This window comes from Corapipo altera, unplaced genomic scaffold, assembly GCF_003945725.1.
Source record: "Corapipo altera isolate COAL_440 unplaced genomic scaffold, ASM394572v1 23, whole genome shotgun sequence".
Taxonomy (NCBI): Eukaryota; Metazoa; Chordata; class Aves; order Passeriformes; family Pipridae; genus Corapipo; species Corapipo altera.
Genome location: NW_020884878.1, coordinates 19,219,519 through 19,242,702, shown reverse-complemented (window position 1 = coordinate 19,242,702; position 23,184 = coordinate 19,219,519). Strand labels below are relative to the sequence as shown.

At 38.6% G+C, this 23,184-nt stretch overlaps 1 protein-coding gene across 3 annotated transcripts in view; it reads left to right on the top strand.

Moving 5' to 3' along the window:
- Positions 1-23,184, top strand: part of LIN52 (lin-52 DREAM MuvB core complex component) — a 56,401-nt gene that overhangs the window by 8,579 nt on the left and 24,638 nt on the right. Inside the window, exon 6 of one of the 3 annotated variants that reach the window (XM_027637911.1) lies at positions 17,471-17,723. The exons of the other annotated variants lie outside the window; for them this stretch is intronic. Coding sequence (XP_027493712.1) covers positions 17,471-17,472 — 2 coding nt within the window. The 3' untranslated portion in view covers positions 17,473-17,723. Of the gene's footprint in view, positions 1-17,470; positions 17,724-23,184 lie in introns of those variants that run through there. 3 annotated transcript variants of the gene reach the window in all.

The following is a 23,184-nucleotide window of genomic DNA, read 5'->3' as shown; positions in this document are numbered from 1 at the left end:
ATGTTCTTACAATCTTGACTACTGACAAAAGAGTAAGGAAGATGCTCACTTTTTCTTTGTTAAAAGCTGGCACCTCCAGAAGTACAGTGCTTCTAGCACTAGTGTATCTGTATTAATCTAAAACAAGAAAGAAGAAAATATGTGTTGAAATCACCTGCATTGTTTTAAAAATGTTGGACATGGAAGAGAACATTTTCTGCCAAGTCTACTACTTGTTATGTTCTTAAAATGTACGGTTTATTTACTTGCAAGGTGAGCTGCCCTGCATCGGAGGAAGCAGTTTGAGGTGCGTGTACTTCACTCATTTCTGCTTTGCTTAGAATTTTCTTTGTAGCAACTAATTTTTTTGCTAGTTTTCTACATTCCCTGCCTTGCTGAATGAATCTTCATCATGTTTCAGTTTTGCTTGAAAGCATATTTCTCACTTATTTTGTTATATGGTACTGTGTTTGACAAGGAATTTGTGTGAAATAGTATACTTCGTGTACTTAAAAGCTCAAAGGAAGACTTTTTTAGCTGGACAACAAAATTATGCTCTTTAGACACTGGATTTCTGTAGTATTCAGTTAGCTTAAGGAATTGCTTAGCAGAATTAGTTGACTTTTCCCAGAAAATGTGTCACATTTTGGATGGTTTGTTTGTGGGTTAGGAAATGATCACAGAGATTTTCAGGAGCTTACAATCAGCTGAAATGATTGGTTTAGTTTTTCTTAGTAGGAAAAAATATGAAGACTGTTTTCAATTTACATTCATAGTGATCCTTTGTCCTTATTTGTTTTTTTTCCAGAGAGGTGAAAAGTACGCTTAAATTGTCTGTTCAGATGTTTATATGGCCCTGTCACCATAATGTCCAAGGTGCTATGATTTCTATGTGAAACCTTGGCCTTTCTACCAATTCTTTTTATACACTCCTCCCATGCTGTAGATCTGCTTCTTCATTTTAATGCACAATGCTGTGGTAAGAGATACTCTGCATCTGCAGAGGGACAAGGAAATCACCTTTCCTTATACTTTTTGCTGGGTGGCTTATTTACAGGCAGAATTTTTCCAGGGCACTGCCAACTGGAAGAGCAAGACAGCAGAATACCTGCTTGAAATTGCCATTCATATGTGATTGGTGAATTGGCTAATTTTGACATGTAGGTAGTTAAGAAATTATTACAGTCAGAGGAGTCATGACCTCAACTTTTCATCATCTCCATTGGCTTGTGCCCCAGTTTGGAAGTGAAGAAGGTATAGGAAGTTTTAATTGTACCTGTGTGATTTATCCTCAGTCAGCTCTTTAATTTCTTCTGGCTGTCTGAGGTTTCCGACACGCTGTAAATTTCTCCAACTTTTTCATTATCTGCAATTTCTTTATGACTCATGAATCGGAGTGGAGAGAGAGTGTGGATTTACAGCAGAGATAAACATGTCCATAAAGTCTGTATCTGTGTCAGTAATTGTACTGCTGTCAGTGACTGTCCTGTTTTACAGGTCTCTCTTGGGAGAGGAACACGCTTTGCTACCAGTGTCAGAGAAGTGTTCACTTTGATTTGCATTAACTTGCCAGGAGATTAGGTTGCAATGGTGAGGATCGAAATTGAGTCTCTACCTTGGCTGCTGTTGTTTTTTTTTAAATAAACGGGTGTGTGGTTGAGTTGCACTTTGTGTGCAGAAAAAAAATCCAAAAAAGCAAGCAGGTTCATGTGGTTCTTAAATATAAAATCAGGGAGATACAGTGTACTGATATCAGATGTGATTCTACCCATATGCATAAATTGTGCATTCTTACCATAAAACAAATGCTGTGTCTAGGTAAGTGTCATACGTGGAAAAAATACTGCATGGATCCTTAGGGTGTTCTCTGTCTGTTGATAAAGTAGAATAAATATTTCTGTAAGTTTCAGGAATTTTCTGGATCTTTGCCTTCTTGTCCTTCCCTTACTCTGAGGGGGAAGTGCTATTGTGGATATCAGTGGTGAGTAGTAATACAGCATCGTAGTCTCCAGGCTTTGATGACTGTGCTTGCTGCAGAAGGAGGTGTATACTGTTGGAGTTGTAGAAAGGGAAAAAAAATCTCCAAAACTCTCTTAAATGTGTCAGAATTTCAAATTTCTGCAGTTTCTCTTTGCTTTTATTTTCTGTTTGATGCCTGTTATAGATACTTGTCTGTATGGAATCTTTTGTTAGGTTCTATAGATCAAGTTGGAATTTTTTTGTCTTTGACTTACTAAGTTTTCGTCACAGTAAGAAGATAATTATTTTGTCACAGAATTACTTTTAAATATCCAAAGACTGTAAAAACCCCAATTTCCCTTATGTAAAGTATATATTGAAACCCCCAAATGCAGCTGATAGAATTTTTGTAAGTCTGTTGAACACCTTTTACCAAAGGGAGATCATCATAAACAATGTAAACTCTGTGCTAGCTAGCATAGATAGCTTTTAAATGAGGTTAGATATAGAAGTGTTAGAAATACTAAGATGACATCTCCCCGTGCATGGTTTATTCCAGAGCCTGAAGGTGGAAGCACAAAGAGAAGTTTTTCCAGTGGTAGACAGTGTCCCATCTAGCTCTGGTAATTGAGTTTCCTAAAAGGACCACATGTTAAGTGGCCCAAAAGCTGCCAGATAACTGCTGTTGATCTTAGTGAGTGATGCTCAATGCAGCATCAACATTCTAAATAGAAGCTGAGTTATTATGAGATGCTTTTTATCTGAACTTTATTGAAATGTCTTTTTTCCTTTTCTCTCATCTTCCTTCTCACTTTATCTACACCCCCATACCTAGTTGGTGGATCTGATTTTGGTAAAACAAAGGTACCTCTGAAAGGTACTTCAACCAGAATGTATTAGTGGCTTTATTAAAACAAGACAAAAACAACAACCCCCCCCCAAAAACCCACAACCCCAACAAACAAAACCAATGACAAACAACAACAACAAAACCCCCAAAACAAACCAATAACCCCCCCCAAAAAAAAACATTAGTTATACCCTGGTATTCATTTCTAAAAATGTTTCTTCTGAAAGTCCTCTTTGGCTCCTATAGTTTGGTTGATGGTAGGAAGAAGTGCTGCAATAGTTTGATCCTTTCTGGAAAAGACTTGTTGAATTTATTTTGATAGAGTGAAGGTTGGTCTAGATACTTCCTGTGGTTAAGAGAAGGGAACCTTTTCAATGGTAGTGGGGAAAGAGGGAGAAATCTGATTAATCTGAAGACTAACTGACCAAGCTGCTTTGAAAACTGTGATCATTCGTCTGATCCATCACCATTAACTTTTGCAGGATTTTTGGTATGCTACTCAGAGCACTAATTTGTGCTTTGTGAGGACATCTGGAATATTTGCTTTGGTCAGTCAAGTTGTGGAACGCATTGTGCAGTCACCAGGGTGGTTGTGCACTCTCTGTTCTTCGAGGTTTTCCAGACCTGACTGAATAAAACCTTAAGCAACATGATCTGACCTCATAATCGACCCTACTTTTACTAGGAGACCTCCTGAGCCCTTGTAGCCTAGATCATCCATCCAGTGGTTCAATATTTCTGTGCTCTGAGATCCTTTCTAGAACTAAGTTCATTCAGAGCTTGCATTCCCCACAGCACCAAATGGTTCAGCGTATGAGGTTCAGGCAGGCGGAACTCCATGATGTGCTGCTATGTGAGCAGCCTGATTAGGAACAACAAACCTGAGAATTCTTGTATTGCAGTGATGGCTTTTATGCTTTTGGAGGATGATGAATGGACTTTCAAATACTTCCATCCACAGAGCTGATTATGAGTCTGAGCAATGTGGGCTGCAGAGCCCATTTTACTTCATAGGGAGATACAGTCCATTCAGTTTAATTCTTTGAGCAGAGAGAGAATGGTCCTAAGCATACACAGACGTTCTTGTGTATCTTGGTTGAAATGAACAGTGAAACCACCTTCATCTGTCTAGACAAGTAGAGGGTCAATGGTGCTTGACTGAAGAGCTTTTAGCCACAAAGTGAAGGAATGGTCTGTCACATTAAAGCATTTCTACCTGCCACATGTTTGGCACAGAAAGAAACATGACTACAAACAAAATATTCTTACATTATACTGTCAGAAGCCTATTTTTTGCTACTCTCATTCTGACAGGATAACTTGTAGACTACTGTCAGTGGAGGAATTGAGGATGGGGAAAAATTTGATCAAGCATAAGGTTATGTGCATTTTTCCATTGTCGTTTAAAAACACAAAAATACCAAACAAATCTCAGGAAACACTCTAGCAGGGACTCTCAAACCTTTACAACTGATCTGTATTTATTGTTTAAAAATCTTTTGCAGTCTATGCCTTTATCCAATTAAAACTTTTCTTCTTCTTCTGTGTTAATAGAACATTTACTCTGTATTTACAAATACGGGAAAGATTATCCCTGTATCATCTCTGTCTGAAATATTTTCCCATCAATTTTGGCTTCTGGCAGGAGTGAAAAAAGGATTTTCTTCCCCAGTATAGGTTGCTGGACCTATTTGCAGAGCAGCAGCTAATCCTAGTGAAAACCTCACTAGAGTGTGACTTTGGAGACTTGGTTCAGTTTCTGACACTACCACTGTTCTACCTGGTTGGTTTATTTGCCTTCTTACGTACCCCGTCCTATTTCCGTGGCTGGAAGGTGGAGTTCATGTTAACTTGCTTTTGTAAGACATTAGAAAAATCACAGATTTTAAAAACAGCATATAAAGCCTTTACTGTTAAGTATCCTTTCCTGTATGCTGTTTGTTGTTTCCTCCTGCTTGCTGCTATTATATGCCACAGGAAGGCATCGGTAGAATATTGTGTCTGTCATCAGTAGAAGTAAAATGAGAATGTGATGATGAAACAGATCCTAGGATCAACTGCTCTTCAGTCTGGGACTGAGGCAGGATAACTAAGAAAAGCAAGGCTGTTCTCAGCCATTTACAGACATTATAGATATCAAAGGATTTCTATTTGCAAGCAGCATAAAGGTTAAAAATTATTAGTATGTATCCATAGTAATGCCGGCAATTATTTACCCATTTGGTAGAACAATTGCTACATTCCTTTTCAGTTTTCTCTCTTTTGGATCCAGTGATAGTGCATACAAAGCTATGTGAAAATTTGCCAAATATTTTGTCTCTTTATTGAGTGATTTCGGTTGTTTTGAGGATGAAGTCTTCTGTAAGATCAATAATGAACTTGCCACCTTTCCTCTTGCATCTCCAGTAACGCAACTTTGAATATCGTATCTGTATAATGTTGCTAGACCAAGTCTGATAGTATCTGTCTCTTATTGCCTCATTAACTTGTGAGCATTAGAACAAGATAAAAATGCCCTAAAGCCTCTTATCTGATGATTGTTGTAACCTTCTGAGTGCCATTAGTTTAAGTTTGCAATCAAATGCTTCCCCTGAGTATAAGGAGCACTGATTAAACCTGAAGTGTCCCCAGAGGCTTTTACAGCTGTCATGGGGGCGGTGGCTGCCCCTGTCCAAAAGGAAAAGGGGGGCTGGAGGTCCCGGTGGGGTGGCCACTCTGCAGAGATCCACGTGGCTGCCCCAGCTGTTCCGCTTTGCCTAATGAATTGTTTTACAAGGAGAGGCTGGATATTGTCATCACAAGCTGCCTTCCCTGGGGGCTGGAGCCAGCCTGATAATGACTAATGTTAGTGATAGTAATTGAAGTGTGATGGCTCTCCAGGGACTCGCACACGAGCAGACCTGTCAGGCACTTGTGGCTGGTACAGTCCCATGAATACCTCAGCAATGCTTTTTAATTGCGTGACTTTTGTAACTAGTTCCCATATATCTCCTGTAGAAATACACATTTTATGAGGGTAGGGTAAAGGAGCTGAGGACTGCTATGACCCTTGGTTTACACATGTAGTTTACTGTCCTGACATGTTTCTAATGAGGATGCCTCTGTGTTCTTGCTCCCCCCAGTCCTGGTGTGGATCTGCTTGGTGTCTGCACAGGCATGTACAACCAATTTAATCTGAATGTACCTTTTCTTTTATATCTAAGCCTTGTTTTCTGTATCTAAGCCTTGTCTTCTATGGTACCAATTCTTGATGCACAAAGATTGTACTTGATTCTAAAATAAGACAATAACTTTATTTCAGAATATCGAAGGATCACTGCTACTAATAGCATGGAAGCAACGATAGCTATTGCATTTTGTTAGGCATTGAAAACTGAATCTAAGATAGAATAAAAATCTTGTAAAAGCGTAGCATATCCATGTGTCCCAACATAACTGGAGTTTAAGTCCATGAGCTTTTGGGGGTTTAGGGCAGAGAAGTAACCAATTTATGAAAAATGGAGTAATTTTTGTTCTGAAAATTTTCTCCTTTAGAAGTGCGTTGTTGTGTGTATCGGTGGGCCTGAGATAAAAATAGCCCCAATGAGGAACTGTACTCCTAACTTCCAGGGTCCTAAGATGAATTTGTTGGGGTACTGAGATATGTTGAATTTTCTCTGTCTGTACAGGAAAGTTTTGCTATGGCTTTTTGAGTTCTCACTGGAGATCAAAAAAGGATGCTTAATGCTGTTGCCAGCAGAATAGACATACTACCTCTTCTCATCATATTCATTGCAAGTTTGTTCTTCACCTCCCCCCTCCGGTGAAGTGTTGGCTCTTAGAAATTTATTTTGGTAATAAAACATTACTTTATACTTGCCCATGAAAGCATGTTTGAAGGCTGTTTGTGAATTCTTTAAAGTGTCCAAGAGATTGTTGTTCCCTAAGCACATGACAAACTGGTATCATAATTAAGCCTGATGAATTAATGTGCAGAAAGTTAAGCTCATAACTTTCAGTGGTTAACTTAGGCTCTTAAAATGTGAAACCAAACCTGTGGTTGGTGTGCTATAATTCAGTAGTCAGTCCCAAAATATTATCTTTCAGTGGGTTTTGGTTCTGAGAAAATGGATGTGTTTATTCTTGCTGAAATTTTTGGTCACAATGAGGTGGTAGTAAAGTTGTGTTTACTGCTTTTCACAGTTGTAAGTCTTGACAGTAAAGCTAAAGAATATAGTTCAGTTATTTTCTTGTAATTTATCTTAAACTTTTATGGTAATTGGGGAGGTGGGAATAGGAAATTCCATGCTGCGTAAGTAGAGATTTTCAGTTTGTAATTTAATTTTAATGATTGGTTGCTACAGTGCAAGCACAAGAGTGGAGGTAATTGAAAGGCATCTAATAACCAATTAAGTAAATTTCACTTTTGTGTTGTTTTGAATACTGTTTTAGTGAAAGTTTGTAAACCTTATTATAATAAGTTCAGCAGAATATATTTTCTGTGTAGAAATGATTTTACATTCAGAGGGCATTTCCATAGGGAGAACTTTCTGTGCTATGAGGCATATATCCACATATTGTTTAAACTTCACAAAGTGCCACTTATTTTGGTGTCACGATGCACTGTAATGTAAAATTTGGCTTTTCAGGTATTTGGTGATGTTTTAAAAACATCTGTATTACAAACAAGTATCTCTTCAAGTCCTCGCACAACATCCCCAAAACTCATTATTACATTTTGAAGCTTTCCAAGTTCACTGGTAATTCAACAAATATTAGCTCCCATATTCTTCAAATTAAAATGTGACTTCTGTTTTTTCATTCTGGGGTTTGATCACTGTTCTGCTGAACCAGGTCAGTAGCTGAAGGGGAATCCATGAAGAGCTCAGGTGTTGGTGCCCTTCTTTTGGAGAGTTGCCGAACTGTTTTCCCATGGTAGCTCTAGAGGGCTCTCTGCTGTTGGAAATGTCACATTTCTAATGAGTTATATGACAAAGGTCTTAATAACCTGTTGGTTGTTAAGGAACTCATAACACTTTTTTTGCAAATGGTAACCTCATTGTCATCAGCAAAATACAGCATATGCAATTAGAATCTAATTTTCTCCAGTGTCAATTAGAGATTCTCATTTTTATTCTGAACTGTATTGTGCTCTGCATGTAAGTGTCTGTCCCTTAAGTTACAGCATTTAAGTAGTGTAGGAAGTATCAAGTATCAAGTGACATTTAGAAAGAAAGGAGTACCTATGTAATACTTTTGGTTTTTATTTTAAAATTCTTTGGGTGTTACATAGGGACATGAATCCCAGTTCTGCCTTGGTGGGTGGGCAGAAGCATACTGGGTTTGACTGGGTGTATCAGGTTTGATTGCATTACAATGGACTTTAAAATGGTTAGTTTGAAAATGAGTCAAGCAGTTAAAGACTGTAATATTGTGTTCTCTGTTGTAACTCTAAATTCTATTCTCTTATAATTGTGTAGGTTCTTTTCCATATACATGGTATTGTAGTGACATACATGTTGCATAAGGAAGCTGATGGCTTGGGAAGATAGCTGGTGATGTGTGAGGGGGTTGACATGTGGGCAAGAATACAAGGCAGCTGAGTAGGTAACCCGGCCTTCCATTGTGTGTATATGCTAACGTGAGCAGCAGTGTGTAATAATTTCAGTGCAAATGCTAACGTCACTAAGTCAAGGAAGAAACATGAATTACAACACTTTGCGTCTCCTGGAGCAATTGTCTTTGTTTTCAGAAAGCCAGTGCTACATTGCTTTCACTCTGTTGTGTTTTGAAAGCAGTGATAACTAGAAATAACTAGAAGCAACATCTGTGAAAACTGCAAGACTAGAAATAACATCTGTGTGGACTAGGAGTAACTACAACATGATTACAGCTTGTGTTCTCCAGCATTCTCCAATATTTGGGCAGCAAACCCAATATTTGGGTTTGGACGTCAGTTATGGACAGTGCTGCAGTTTTCTGTGTGATGAGGAGCTTATGTGTTGAGGGAATGAAAATAACATTGAGTTTGATGCTCAGTGAGCTTCCCAGTGAAAACATGCATGAGTGTCCTTCTTTACCTGCTCCGTGGTGAGTTCTGTCTTGTGTATTCTGCAAAGCTCTCATTTGAAATCACCATTGTGAATTTACTGCTGAAGGGGGAAAAGGTGAAGTATGGCTAGACTCAGGAAAGGAACAGGTTTTATTTTCATGGGTAGCATTTGCAGTTCCCTAAGCAATGAGGGCTGGAGAAACTGGCTGTTGAGAGCCACATCTCGATTAGATGTTTGGGTCTGTTGTAAAATCCTGTGATGTCTGCCTGTTGTGCCATTGTGGAAATCCTTCTTATACAGTAGAGGAAAGGTATTGAGAAACCTTTCATGTAAACTATGTGTCTTTTTCCTTCTTCTGGAAACTACATTTCATAGTAGGAAAAACACACTGAATCACTCTTAACTGCGTGAAACACAAACTAATAACAATTAAGCTATTGATTCCTTTTGCAAGCATTGAAAAGATGCTTCTTCCAGAATTCATTTCCCCATACCATTCCTGACTTCAGACACTTGCAACATACAGGTTCTGGTCTTAGATGAATTGAAACACTCATTCCTCCTAGCATTTCAGATGTATTTATTGCATGTACTATATCTTTTCATGTCTGACCACTGTAATTTGAGAGGAAATCATATATTTTGTATTTAGATTGTGGGTTGTACTAGTTTAGTTGAAGTAGGGATTTTATACTGGTTTTAATGCACTAGTGCAATTTTTGCTTAACAAAATCTTAAGCAAATTAAAACCTTTTATGTAACTAGTGCACTTGTGCTTGTAAATTCAGAGTGTAGGTGTAGCCAGTTTTAAACCACATATGATTGTTTTTTGAAATATATTTTCAAGTAACCGTGATTGAACTGAAATAATTTTTGTGAAATACAGTATTGTGGAGTGGCATCTGCATACTCTTTCTTTATGCTTTGATTTGTTAGTTTTGAATGCTTTAGTAGTCAGTTAATAATCAGATCAGAATACTGAAGTAGCTGAACACAATGTCTCAAAGCAGTGTCTCAGAATTAGTGTTAAGAGAAATGCTCTTAATATGTTTAAACATACCTCTGTCTGTATTTCATATAACACTCTATATTGTTAAATCCTGTCAGTTTTGAGATCTAAATAATTTAGGAAAAAATTAATCGAAAATACACTTTTGGCTACTGCATCTGCTTGATTATCCTTGTTCAGAGGATTTGAAAATACAATCCCTATATTTACCTATGTTTACTTCCCTGTAGAGCTATTCAGGAAAGTCACTAACTGCAGAGGAGGATACTGTGAAAGTTACTTGGCTCAAATTTGCATTGAGAAGAAAAACATTTTTATAGTCTTCCATTCCTAGTTGTTTCCTGATTAAGTAACTATGGTGGGTAAAATTCAGGTGAATATGACTTTTGGAGATCATTACACAGCTGACAGAGATAAAAAGTTTTTCACCAGTGGTAGCCTTGAACCTTCAAAGGCCTGTGTATATAAGTTTTATATTATATGAAGCTGTATTGTAATTGCCTTAAGATGTATCAAGTGCATGTATAAGTCTTTTCACTTCAAGGTCTGCTTTTTACTGAGTATTCCATGTCTCTGTTTACAACAATAGAGAAATTACTTTTTTTATTGTTTTTAGCCATTTTCACTTTCTGGTAATCCAGCAGTATCACTGAGCTTCCGTGTCTTAGTTTGAAAGTACAGTAGTGGTGTTCCATTTTAAAACTAGTTTAGTTGAAATGACTATAGCAGAAATAATGTAAAGGTTGTACCAGTCTACAGTTTTCAAAAAGCTGAACTTTACATGTAAATACATATATTAGTGTTATCTTGAAGTTGTTTTCAGCGCTGTTCTAAATGTTTTATTGGAACTTCTAAAAATGCTTCTATTTTTTTTCTTTATTATTTTGACCTAGTTTCATCACATTACAGCTCAGTGTCAGTTTGGTGAACTTCTTCCAACCATTCCGCCCACTGAGCCACTGGGATAATAATTCTCTAGTTGCAGTGGGTGGCAGTGCCTACTCTCTGACGAGCTGGCTTGTGAATCCTTGTCTGAGGTTCTGGCCCTGAATCTATTGATCACACTGGGGTCACCGTAGTGCATTTCCCAGGCTGAAGTTGCAAAGTCCTCGGTCTCCAGGTTGCCTGCTGCTTCCCTGTTAGAATTCAGTGTGCCAGACCCACAGCACCCCTGTCTTCATGAATGGAATTCAAAAAGACACTTACATTTCCATAAATAAATTAGGAATTCAGTGGCTTCTTCTGGCTAATCAGAGCAGGCTGATAAACCTTGCTAGCTGTTTAATAAATGAATTGTGACTGATTACCTATTAATATGGACGCCTCAGGAATTCACCCTGGGGGAAGCAGAGCAGTGAAATAGAGAGGGGCATGGCCCCCTGGGAAATCAGGGCTTCATGTTTGCAGCTTAAATATCTCTGTGAAGTATCAATAAGGAGGTAATTGAATTTTGAACACAAACATGAGCGCCGGATGGATGAAGGAGAGGGGGGATCTGATCATCTCTTCATGCCCCTTCATACTCCCCTCCCCTTTCCCTTAGAGACCACTCTAGTGAAGATAGATGCTAAATCCATTAAATAAAGATTAGACTATGTCGTGGTAGAAAATGGCAGCTTAGCTAGATCCCTGGGCAAATTGGGACCTTTAGCAATACAGAAAATTAAAATATACATTTTTAACAAGTGTGCTGTCGACACAGTAATAATGACTGTGTGGCTTGTGGGGTTTGCTCACCTTTCAGATCTGCTTTTGTTTGGTTCTATCACTTGCTCTTGTTTTGAAACCAGCCTGCTTGGTTTCTCTGAAGCAGGGAAGACTTAGGGGAAGGAAGATTATTTTCCTACCTTGCTTTCTGTCTCGGGCACTTTTTATTGGCTCTTATGCTTGTGATAGTATAGAAGATCAGTACTCTTGTATTTGATATGGAAATAATTAACTTTGGCTCCAGCATGCTCAGTCGCATGTTCTAAAAGTGGTTGGAAATAGTCTAGAGGAAGCATGGAGATGATATTGGAGAGTGAAATGTAAATGAGATTGAGCTTTTTTAAAATGGGCTTTATTTTCTAGGCACATGGCTTTGGTTTTTATTTACTCTCAGATAGTTTTTTTGAATTCTACTCTTATGGAAAAGATTAGTATAGGGGTGTGCATTGTAAAAGTTCAGTATTCTTTTTTGTCATACAGTGAATTGTGGAAACAGCTGAAGTGGCCTTTAAGGTGACAATGTTTCTTTATGATATTGTGCTAGACATAGAACACAACCAGACCTTCTTCACAACTTTGCATTCCCTATCCTCTATTGCAGAAAGTCAACAGATCCTCTTCGTTTTTGCAAGCAGAACCTCATCTGCCTATACAAATAGGGTATCAATTACCAGATTAGAAAGACTGCTCGTATTTTTCCAATTAAGATGATCATTCTATAGAACAAAATCCAAAATTGTTTCTGTTTAATGTTTCAGAACAAGAAATGAGCCTAAACTAATGTGTTTCTGGGGATTACTGCTGTTCCTTCCATCTAGAATTTTTCTCCTTACTCTAGATAGTTTTGAGAATGGAAATAGGAAAAAAGGATTTATACTTTGCTGAATTACAGCGGACTGAGACACTAGTAACATGGGGATTTTTGTCTGTTCTTCCATGACATCTCCCTAATAACACCACTTTCTCTTTTTCGAACTCCTCTCAAATTTTAGTAGTTGTGCCTGGAAAACTCTCGATGCTTCATCCTCAGCTTTAGCTGTGAAGAAGTGAACCCAACATTGTCATTTTTTGTTTAGGAAGAACAAAAGTAGATATTATTAAATGTAAGAAAAGTATTAACATACATGGCTCCATTCCAGAGATGGTAGTGAGCGTACTGGGAATGTTTTGGCTCCCATTAACTCAGAACTGCTGCAGACATGGAAAAGGTTTTTGTTTTTCAAATTGTCATCTGCTTCCACATCCCAGCAGTTTACTCACTTGTCTTTTGTGACAAAGTGAGGGGTTTTGGGTTGAGAATGTCTGTATTCCTTCATCCAACCATGCATCTAGAAAGGAAAAAATTTTCTAAGCTGGCTTATCCTCAAGGATTCTCTTTCATGGTGTTGACACCAAATTGAAACTGAACAGGTACCACCCCTTAGCTAAATTGCGGTAATTGATTTGCCGTAGCCTGTCTCAGTTGAAGAAGCCAGATCTCAAGGCTCCCTTGGTAAAGGTAGATGACACCGTTGGGTTTACCTTTGGCCAAGCATGTGGATCACAGGCTCCTTCTTTCTTGGGACTTCCTGGCCTTCGTTCCCTTGCAAGGGGACAGTTCCTCTCCTGAACCCTACCACTCTGTCTCCATTTCTCAGTCTGCTATTTATAGCACATCCAATTTCCTTTAACCTGAGCTGGCCCCTTTCAAAGAGGTCACCAGTACCTCGACAGCCTATGTCCTTTTTTCGTTACACTACTGGCATCCTTATCCTTATTGTATCACTTGTCCCTTGGCCTATTTTGGAGATTTTTCTGCTCTCTTCTTCCCTACATGTACACTTAGATTTTCTAGCTCAGGAGTCTTCTTTTGTGTATCCCAAATTGTGTCTCCCAAAGGAGACTCTTGCTAATTTGTTCTGTAGCTTCTTCTGAAGGCAGGCATGTGCCAGGAACCTCACAAGCTTATGGCTTTCCCCATATTAAGGCACTTAGTGATGCAGCATTTTAATTAAATTAACCAGAATTCGTAAATTGTAGATAGACAGATTTTCCAGATCATCTCAATATGAGCTTTTAGAGTGATCAACACTCTGCTGGTGTTTAATCCATCAGACTGCCATATGGAGTGTTGAAGAGTAGAATATCTGTTTATTAACAATTGTTGTTTTTTCACGTCAGCAAGTACGATTTTTGTATTTGAGGACCTAGGAGTGCAATCTGTTCCTGCATCTCTTATATGAATTATATCAATCTCATGCCAGACTTCATTTCATGTCAATCCCTCGTTTTTTTACCGAATTTAGGTGATCCAATAGGCTGTCTAAATGGCATGATAGAGCAAGAGGGTCATTCCATCAGAGTCTTCAGAAGTGCTTTGGTAACACTATCACAAGAGGAATGTGTTCTTTATGAGAATGATGACAGTGGTGTCCTATGTGAGAAATTACACTATGATGTCCATAGTGTTAATGATTTCTGCAAACCGTTGGGGCACATTTAATGAAGCTTTGCAATTTGATTGACCAGAATATAAGTTATAATTCACAAAAGTCAGAAATTTGTTCCTCAAGATCAAGCCAACCTTGGTAAGAGTTGATGATAGATGGAAAACAGCGGGTTTTTGTCTTTATTAGAGTTGTCTGTCTTATCCAGCAGATGGCATTGAAAATGTACCTTCTGCTCTCTCTTCTTGCTTAGCACTGCCTTAAATGAAATCTGAAATCCTGCAGGCCAGACCTCTTCCCTTTGGTGCATAGCTGCAGATCACTTCCTGATGAGGATTTTGAGTGCCCCCTGCCTACTGCATAAAACAAAATACCTGCTGCTGGATTCCTAGAGAGGGTACAAGTTCTTCAAGCCCATGGCAACATCTGTCCTAGTCAAGGGCATTTCTTAGGCTGATGACAGTAGGAGTTTATAGGCTCTTTGCATGTGGGTCGCTGGGAGAAGGAGAAATTGCAAATGTTGGTGATATTTAGAGTGGGTATCACTTGCTTCTAACTAAATCATGAGGATACTGGGATGTAGCTGTGGTGTAGTGATTCAAATGGTAACTGATTATGGCAATCAAACTGAGAAGTGAAAAATCTGTACTATGAATGAAGAGAACATCAGTTCTGTAACACTTAATCTTTGTTTCCTGTCTTTACAATATTCTTTTATCTTTGTTCTCTTTTCAGTAGATAATGCTGGTAATATAATTTCTGTACAAGCATTACGGTGCTCATGCAAGGTAGTGTTTATTACTCCTGAGCAGCCAAATAATTTGAAAAACATGATGAAATTTATGTACATGAAATAAAACCATCACATGGAGTTAGTGTGAATGCCCATGGCTGAACTATGTAGCATGGCTTTGTTTGCCTCATATGTTTGTATATTGTTCTGTATTGTGACTGTAAGTTAGCAACATACACATTTCAGAGTATTTAGAGCACATTGGGAGCGAATGAACATTGCTACCTTTCTAGAACCTAGAGGATTAAAAATGTTTCCTAGCAGTCCCTTTGTTTCCCTTATATGTGAGCACCTGAGTATATGTTGAAACTGGAGCTTTTTACTTTCTCCTCCTCCTGTGTCAGACAAATTGTCTGGGATCCTTCTTTCGATGGCTGTGAACACTGCTGCTGTTCTGTTGCTCACTTATCCCTTGTGGCCAGGTATAATGTTTCACTCTTCAGTAAGTCTAGGCATCCAAACTATAATCTAAATCTTCATCCATTTTTTGATATAACACCTGTGGAAAAAACTCTTTCCTACCTACCCACACAACTCTTATTCAAATTCGTATAGTATTACCTTTTCTAGAATCTTTTCGTCTGATCTTGACAAATCTTGTTCCGCATGCAAAGATGGAGCAAGTCATTTATTTTGACTGTTGTCAAGATCTCCATAAATTTCTACACACACTTCAGTATTGTATCAAACCATTTCTCCATTTCTCTTTCTCTTCATGTTTTTTCTTTGTTGTTCTGTATGTTGATTCTTTTCATATGATTTTTGTGTTTCAGAATTAAAAACTTGCTGTTTGGCAGAATTTTCATGACAAATTCATCTGAACTTGCTGGAGAATTTACTCAAAGTGATTGGAGTTTTGGTGCAGTTGGTGGATGTGGCAGCATTTAACCATGTTTTGCATGTGCCCCTCAAACCTCCTGAGCTCCTGGGATGGTCCAGAATAGGCAAGTGGGAGCACAGTCCCCATGATGAAGCCAGGCAGATTGCTGTATGCCTGTATGTCTTCAGGTTTGAGTGAATCTCCAAGTCACAGCAAATTATTATACTGCTTCCCACCTCTTCTGCTTGAATTTAATAATTGTGTTTCTGCATAAGGTCTAACAATCTTTTCCCAGGAAGGAAGGAATTCTCATTCTCTGTGCTGTAACTTCAGATACTGTCACTTCAGGCAGTCTTTCGATAGGAATAATTTTGAGATAGTGTAAAATACACCATTGACTTCTAGAGAACTGCTTATGAATCAAGAGTTTTCTTCATGATAATGTGGGGGGAAAGGAAGATCTCTTTGACTTTGCAAGGTAGCACAGTTGTTATTTTACATCTCTACAACTGAGAAGGTAATTTGCAAATTCCTATTGACTCACAACCCTGAAAAGAATGAGTGGAGGAAATTCAGAAAACAAGTAATGGAAGCTAGTCAGATTAAAAGTAGCAAAAAGGAATGCTTTTTACATAATGAATAATTTGATGTGGAACTTTCTGCCACACTGGGATTATTTTTTTCTTTTAGACCAAGTACTTAGCAGCTATTGAAAGGAAATCAGGCAATTAAATGGATGATGAGAACATTTCTAGTTAGAGCAGAATAAAATCTAAAATGAAGTAGAAAATACCAGCTGCTTCAGGATATAAAGCAAGCACTTAAGAAGAGGAGGAATCTTTCAGAAAGAATCATTCCATATGTCTTAATAATGTGTTTCATTGCTTTATCTTTTCCTGTGATGCTTCTGATCTTGGGTGAAGTCAAACAGGATATGTTACCGGGTAGATTATGGATCTGCCCTGCTCTATCAACTCCTGTGCTCATATAGTTTTTATGACTACAGACGGGACAGATTCTTGTTTAACAGGAATTAACATTTCTATAGTCTTTTTTTAGCAACTAGTCTTAGATCCTATTTATTTATAGGATTTTATGTACAAGATTTTAGTCAGTGATATAGAATGTAAATTCTGAGCATGCTCTGAGTTACATCTCTAGAGAGAACACCATTATTAAACCTGTTCGACCGTGTCCCCAGTGGCAGCTCCACAGAGCAGGTGGCCTGCGTGGCACAAGCACAGAGTCAGGAGCCTGTGTCTTATCAGAACATATAATCTAAAAATCACTCAGCCTGTTTCAGTCCCTGGGGAGATGACAATGATGACACAGGACTCTTATGCTAAAAACTAATTGTTAACCTGCAGAGGACGTCATTCAACACAAATCCCAACAGAAAAGGGATGGGCGATGGATGTTTCTGGGTAGCAGACAGCAGACTAAGCTCTCATCTGGTTTTCAGCAGATAGTTCTCTGGGTTGCCTCTAGATTTTCATGTCTAGTAGCCAACTTACTTGAAAATGGAGAGCATATTAATTTAAAAAAAAAAGGCTTAAAATTTGTGTTTACTAACATATGCATCGAAAAGTTAAAGGAACAGACAGTTCCTTCCCTGTCTTAGGGCATAAAATGCCCTCACTCTTGACTGTGGTGCTTGGGTTTCCTGGAACAACAAGCAAAGCAGTGAGTAGGTAGAAGGTTAAAGGCTAGGAAACAGTGTTGAAAAGGAATACAGCAAGTAAGTAATCTATGTGAAAGGAATGTGGGATTGCATGTACATCTGCTGATTTGAACATGGGCAGTAGATCAAAGGCCGTGATGATCCACCTCTACTCAACAGTCATTAGACTGCATCTGCAGTGCCACATCCAGTGATGTCCTCTGTGCCCCAGCAGGAAAGAAGACATTGGTAAACTGGAGTGCGTTCAGTGGAGGGCCATCAAGATGATCAGGAGCTGGGGCACTTGTCCAGTGAACAGAAGCCAAGGGAATGGGGCCTGTTCAGCATGGAGAAGAGGTGACCCCACAGGGACCTGATAGCTGCCTGCTAGAACCTGCAAGGAGGTTATTTGGTGGGAGGACAAGAGACAACAATCATAAATTAAAGCAAGAAGGTTTCTGACTTGATTCAAGAGAAAACTTTTTCAGTGTGGAGCAGTCAAGTATTGGAAGGATTGCCAAGAGAAGTTGTGCAGTCTCTATCCATGGATGTTTTTATGACTTGATTAGATAAAGCCTTGAGCAACCTGTCTGTTTTGAACAGAAGGTTATCTGGAGACCTGCCAAGGTTCTATCAAATCTGAGTGATTGTCTGTAGCTGTATAATTTTCCTCATATGACACTGTACTGTATACCTTTTCATTTGATCTGTTCTTGTTTGGTAGATCAAATTTTCTTCACTAATCACTTTTTTCTTATATCTTCCACTTATTTATACTTCTACTCTGCTATGCCTTTCTACCTCTAAATGTGTCTGATAATCCCACTGTCACTGGATCATGGAGTCTTCAGAGTTCTCCTGACTTCGAAAGTTTTGGAAGTTTTTTTGCAGTGCCCCTCAACCCTCAGAGCAGTCTTTCCAGTCACCAAATCTATGGAGACTCCTCGTGGCCATCACCACCTTCTGCTTTGCTTTCTAAACTGTCTTGTAGATGGTTTGCCATCTGCTTTGCTGCAGTGCCTCTGTTTCTTGTTTCTAGTAATGGATGAAGAATACTCCTCTGCTTATTAAAAGATAGCAGTGTCACTGTATTCAGCTTTCACAAGAGAAGTAATAGTAGACATGGACTCAGACCAGTGGTGTGCATGGACTATGAATAAACATGAAGAGATTTTTGGAAGCAAGGGTACCAAAGCTTACTGGACTACTCTCAGTAGACTTTCTGGAGCAAAAAAATAATGTTGTTTTATTTGTTTTGGCTTTATTTCTGGGTTTCAAAAAGCTGGAGTTTCTTCTGGTCTCTACTCTCAGGACATATCTGCAGACTCCAATACCTCCATATTTCTTGTATTCTTAAGCTTTTCTTCAAAAGCCATTGATACTAGAAGTGTGAGGGTGTTTATGAAAAATGTTCCCACATTTCCTTGTGGGTCTGGAAGGATGTATTTTTGGGTGCATCTTTTACATCTGCTTTTACAGCTGAGGCTTACCTTCCTTCCTTTAAGCTCATTAACACCTAAATTGTAATAACTAGCAGAACGTACATTGTTTGTTTTAATACCCATTCCAAACAGACCTGAGTGGTATTACAATTTTGTTACCAGGTAGATCAGATTAACACTAGTCATTAGGTATAGTTTCTCCAAGTAACAACATTTTTTCTCTATTCATTCAAACTTGACTCTAGTAGCATTTGGAAAAACTGTAACATTTCTAAATCAGTGCATTTCCTCAAATGTCTTGTGAAGAACTTGGGGTTGGTAAAGATGGTTCTGAATTCCCTTAATCCTCTTCTGGTCTCTCAAATACTCCTCAGCTCAGAGGATTGCTCAGAAAGAGGAGGTGGGCAGAGTGCATGAAACTGATCAGCAGTATAACTTAAAATGCTGCAGTAAAGCACTGGGAAAGATGAGGAAAGGAATAAGGGTAGTCATTAAGTAAAGCACCTTTGATTCATGTGAAAGGAAGAATAAAATGGTGAAGGCAGTTGAGAAGGTTTGTCTTCTGCAGCCCACAAACTGCATAATTGCTGCTTTTCTGTAATTCGTTTTTTAACTGAGGTTGAGACTTTGACCTTGGAACACTGAGATTTCAATAATTTTCTTATTTTGACCATACAAACTTTTTACTTGGATTTTTGTAAATCATGGAAGTCCTCTGTCTAATTTAATATGTTGTGTCATACTAATGGCAAAAGGAACTTGGTTTAAATCATGTGTAAGTCAAATAATATTTTTCAGTCAAAACTCATGAGTCTTCTTTTCACAGAGACAACCCTGAATCTTCCTTTCATAGAGACCTTCAATATTGATAATTCATTGTTTTGTTAAGGGCTGCTGTCATCTAAATGGAAAAATGTTTCAATAAGGAATCTTGGGATTAGAAAACATTTTAAAGACTTAGTCTACTTTTTAAAATAAAGACATGCTTCTGGACAAATAAATAGACTGCCATATTACGACCTTCTTTCATCTAGGTGTCTCTTCACATGAAGTTTGTTGACAGATGTTAAATTAAAAAATGCAGTTCTTTTTCACAGCCCATGCCATTAGCTAACTTCCTGACAGGGGCCTGTTTCTACATTTTGGAGGTCAAGGCAGCTGTACTGTTCTTGATCCAGAGCTGCAAACCTCCCCATAAACATGCCTTAATGTCTTCTGATTGGATTTGTGTGCCCTGGCTTGCATAACCATACAGCTTGTATCCTAGTGTTATTAGCCAAAAGGAATATAGGGACTTACATAATCATTACACGATTATTTTTCAGTAACTGTACTGTAAATATGTAATTCTCTCCACTCCTAATAACTCTTAATCCCTTTGTTTCTATTGGCCCCTGTGCTCAGATTTGGCCGTGGCCTCCATGCCCTGGCCACTGATAAAACTTGAAAAAAATTGTTACTTTCACGGTTCTCCTGCTCTGTTCCCAGCCACTAAATACCTGCTCCCCAGCATAGGCAGGGGCACTGCATCCTGGTGCACTGTGTTATGGGAGCATGGGCAGCTCTTCTGCCCGTGTGCCTTCTGGGAAGGGCCCATTCACCTCCAGAAACCTTTCATACATGGCTATGTGCGTATATTTAACGCAGAGCTCTCTGCTGAGCCTCTTCCTGTGTTTTATGCCCAAGAGTTCTTCAGCAAGCAGTTTTGATCTCATTTCTCCACACTGCTCCATAAAGAAGATTATTCTTTTAGATACTGTTGTGAGAAAGCCTAAATTATCAAGAACTCTTGATCCACTGCAGGTGTTGGAAGCCAGGAAGAGATTATTTTCCTTTTGGTACAAGCAGGTAGAAAAAGACCATTTAGAGTGCTTCTTGTAAAAACATGCCCCATTTCTATCCTGCTGTTTCCCTCCGACATCTGTGGGATTTGGTGGTCAGAACTCTCCTAAGCTGTAGCTGTTCCAGTGATAACTTGTGCTAGTAAAGTATCTTTCAGGTATATTTGAAAATATCCTCAACTTTGATATAAAATCACCTTTCTTACTGCTTTTGATATCAGAAGTATTAACTCTATCTTTTTTTTTAGCCTTACGAAATACTTGAACATCATTTTTTGGTGTTTAATTAGCTTCATGAGTCAGTGCCTGGTCTTAGGTCTTGACATTTTTGGCGTGTGCAATTTTCCTGTGTATTTGACCTTGGCTTTAGTCCAGAATAAATATTTTAAGCTGCTAGTTGTGTGTAGTTTTTTTGTCTTTGGTCTGAGACTAGGGGGCAGACATAAGGAGCACTGAGAGAAGTGAACTGTATAAACCACAATTAGAATTGCAGTGCACAGGTGTCTGTAGATCTTACACAATTGCCAACCTATTTGTTTCTCAAATGAGAGGGGCTTTGGGAGTGTGTTTTGGAAAATAAAGGGAGCAGAAGGCCTTCAGTTTGTATGCTAGGATTGTGGGTTTGGTTGTTTTGGGGTTTTTGTGTGGGTTTGTTGTTTTGTTTTTTTTTTTCCAATCCTGCTTTAAATTCTTCCAGACTTGATACATTTGATATCTTTACAGAACCAGCATATTGAATGGTTGGAAGTGATCTGATGTAGCTGGAGATGTAATTTATAACTGCCTTCAGATAGGAATCAGCATTTAAGAATAAAAATTTCTTGCATGATAGCATGTATTTGAGCATCAAATTAGGTCTTCAGGTTTAAAAATCTGTATGCCAGCATTGAAAGTGAGATAACTTGTAATGATATTAAAAGAGAATGACTTTAGCACAAGGTTATAGGTGAGTTCTGCTATAGGCACTTGATCTTTTTGGGAAGGGAGACATCTTAAATCTCTATGCTAGTCATACACAGAGTATTATTGCAATGAAAAAATAGTGAAGTGAATAAACAGCAGCTCACAGTACAGGACACTTGATGTATCTAGAGTCCCAGTGTTCACTGTATTTTGCAATTTAATACACAATAATTTTGTAGTTCTGTATTTCTGTATGCTCCACTGTGTCAGATCTGTATTCTTGGGATGTGAGGTTCCATTAAAAAATAAATAATAATCGCAGCCCCCGCTCCCCCCACGTACACTCATTTTCTATAATATGGTAATGATATCACCGTAGCAGTAATTACGGGTCATCTTCATTTCTTTCATCTCTGCTGGTTCTGATGGCTTCATTCCTTTGACGGAGAAGATTTGGCTCTGGGTGCTGTGATTATTTTGTTAAGCATTATTCGAATAGACAGGAGTGAGAGAAATTAATCAATCCAAATGCAATTAGCATCATGTTTAACCCAGTGATGGACGTCTCAAGGTGAAACAGCCAGGGGAGTTTCAGATATTATTATTCAATCCAGTGGCTCTTATCTAAATTATAATCAAGAGAGGTTTTTATTGGCTTTGTGGAGAGAAGATGTAACTCTTTCCCTGCTTTGGGGGTCAAAGGGATCAGGTCTTTGGCCCCACAGGATGTTGACTGTAAGCAGCTCCTAGAATTTGGAGCTTCCTATAATACGGAGGGTCACTCAGAACAAAATACCTGCACATCCTAATATCCATGGCCTGGAACATAAGTTTAGTAGCTCCCTGGGCATTGGCAGGGTTGTCTTTGCCCCTTGAGCGTTTTCAGTGACTGACTTTGCCCATCTGTATGTGAATGAATACTGTTTGTAGTTTCTGCATTTGAAGCTCTGTGGCCATCATTGCTTGCAAGTGAATGCAAAAAGAACGGTACTGCCTTGCAAGGTAGGGAAATCTAGTTAGGAGAACAAGGTAAATTATTCTGCAGAGAAGGAATCTAATTTTTTTTTAGAGCGGATATAATTTTAGTATTTCTTGATAGCAACAATAACATTTTTGAGGCTATATTAATCTGCAGCAGATCTGTTATCACTATGCTGGATAATCCTGAATGATCTCTGAGATCTCTTATCAGGTATAGGATAAAACACCACTACTGTGGATGGAGAAAAACAAGGTGAAAAGAGGTCACGTGAGGATTTCATAATTCAGGAAAGCATCAAGTATTTGATTCCAATTCTCAAGGCTCTAGCTAACACTCACTAAACTGTTTGAGTGGTTTAAAACTTTATTAGTCTCAGTTATTCACCACTCCTCTGTTGGAGAAGACTGTTTTCATAGCAGACTGGGAGGAGCGATCCATGTCTCAACTGCTCTGATTCACAGCCTGGCTTTGTGCAAGCTTTTACCTTCTTTGGCATTTCAAAGCAAGTCATGCCAGACTCTGAACTACAGCTGATACAAGGGCACATGCTGCTGTTTCATTCACCAAGGGAAGGATGGTGATGCTTTGTACCGAGGGGATGTTAATATTTAAAAATGCTGCAGCAAGACTTGACAGAACTCATCTTTCAAAGCCTGAATTCTAGCACAGTTTCTGACTCCTTTTAGTATACATCTTGTGATGGTTTTGGCTAGGGTATAGTTAATTTTTTTCACAGTGGCTTGTATGGGGCTGTGTTTTGGATTTGTGCTGAACACAGGGT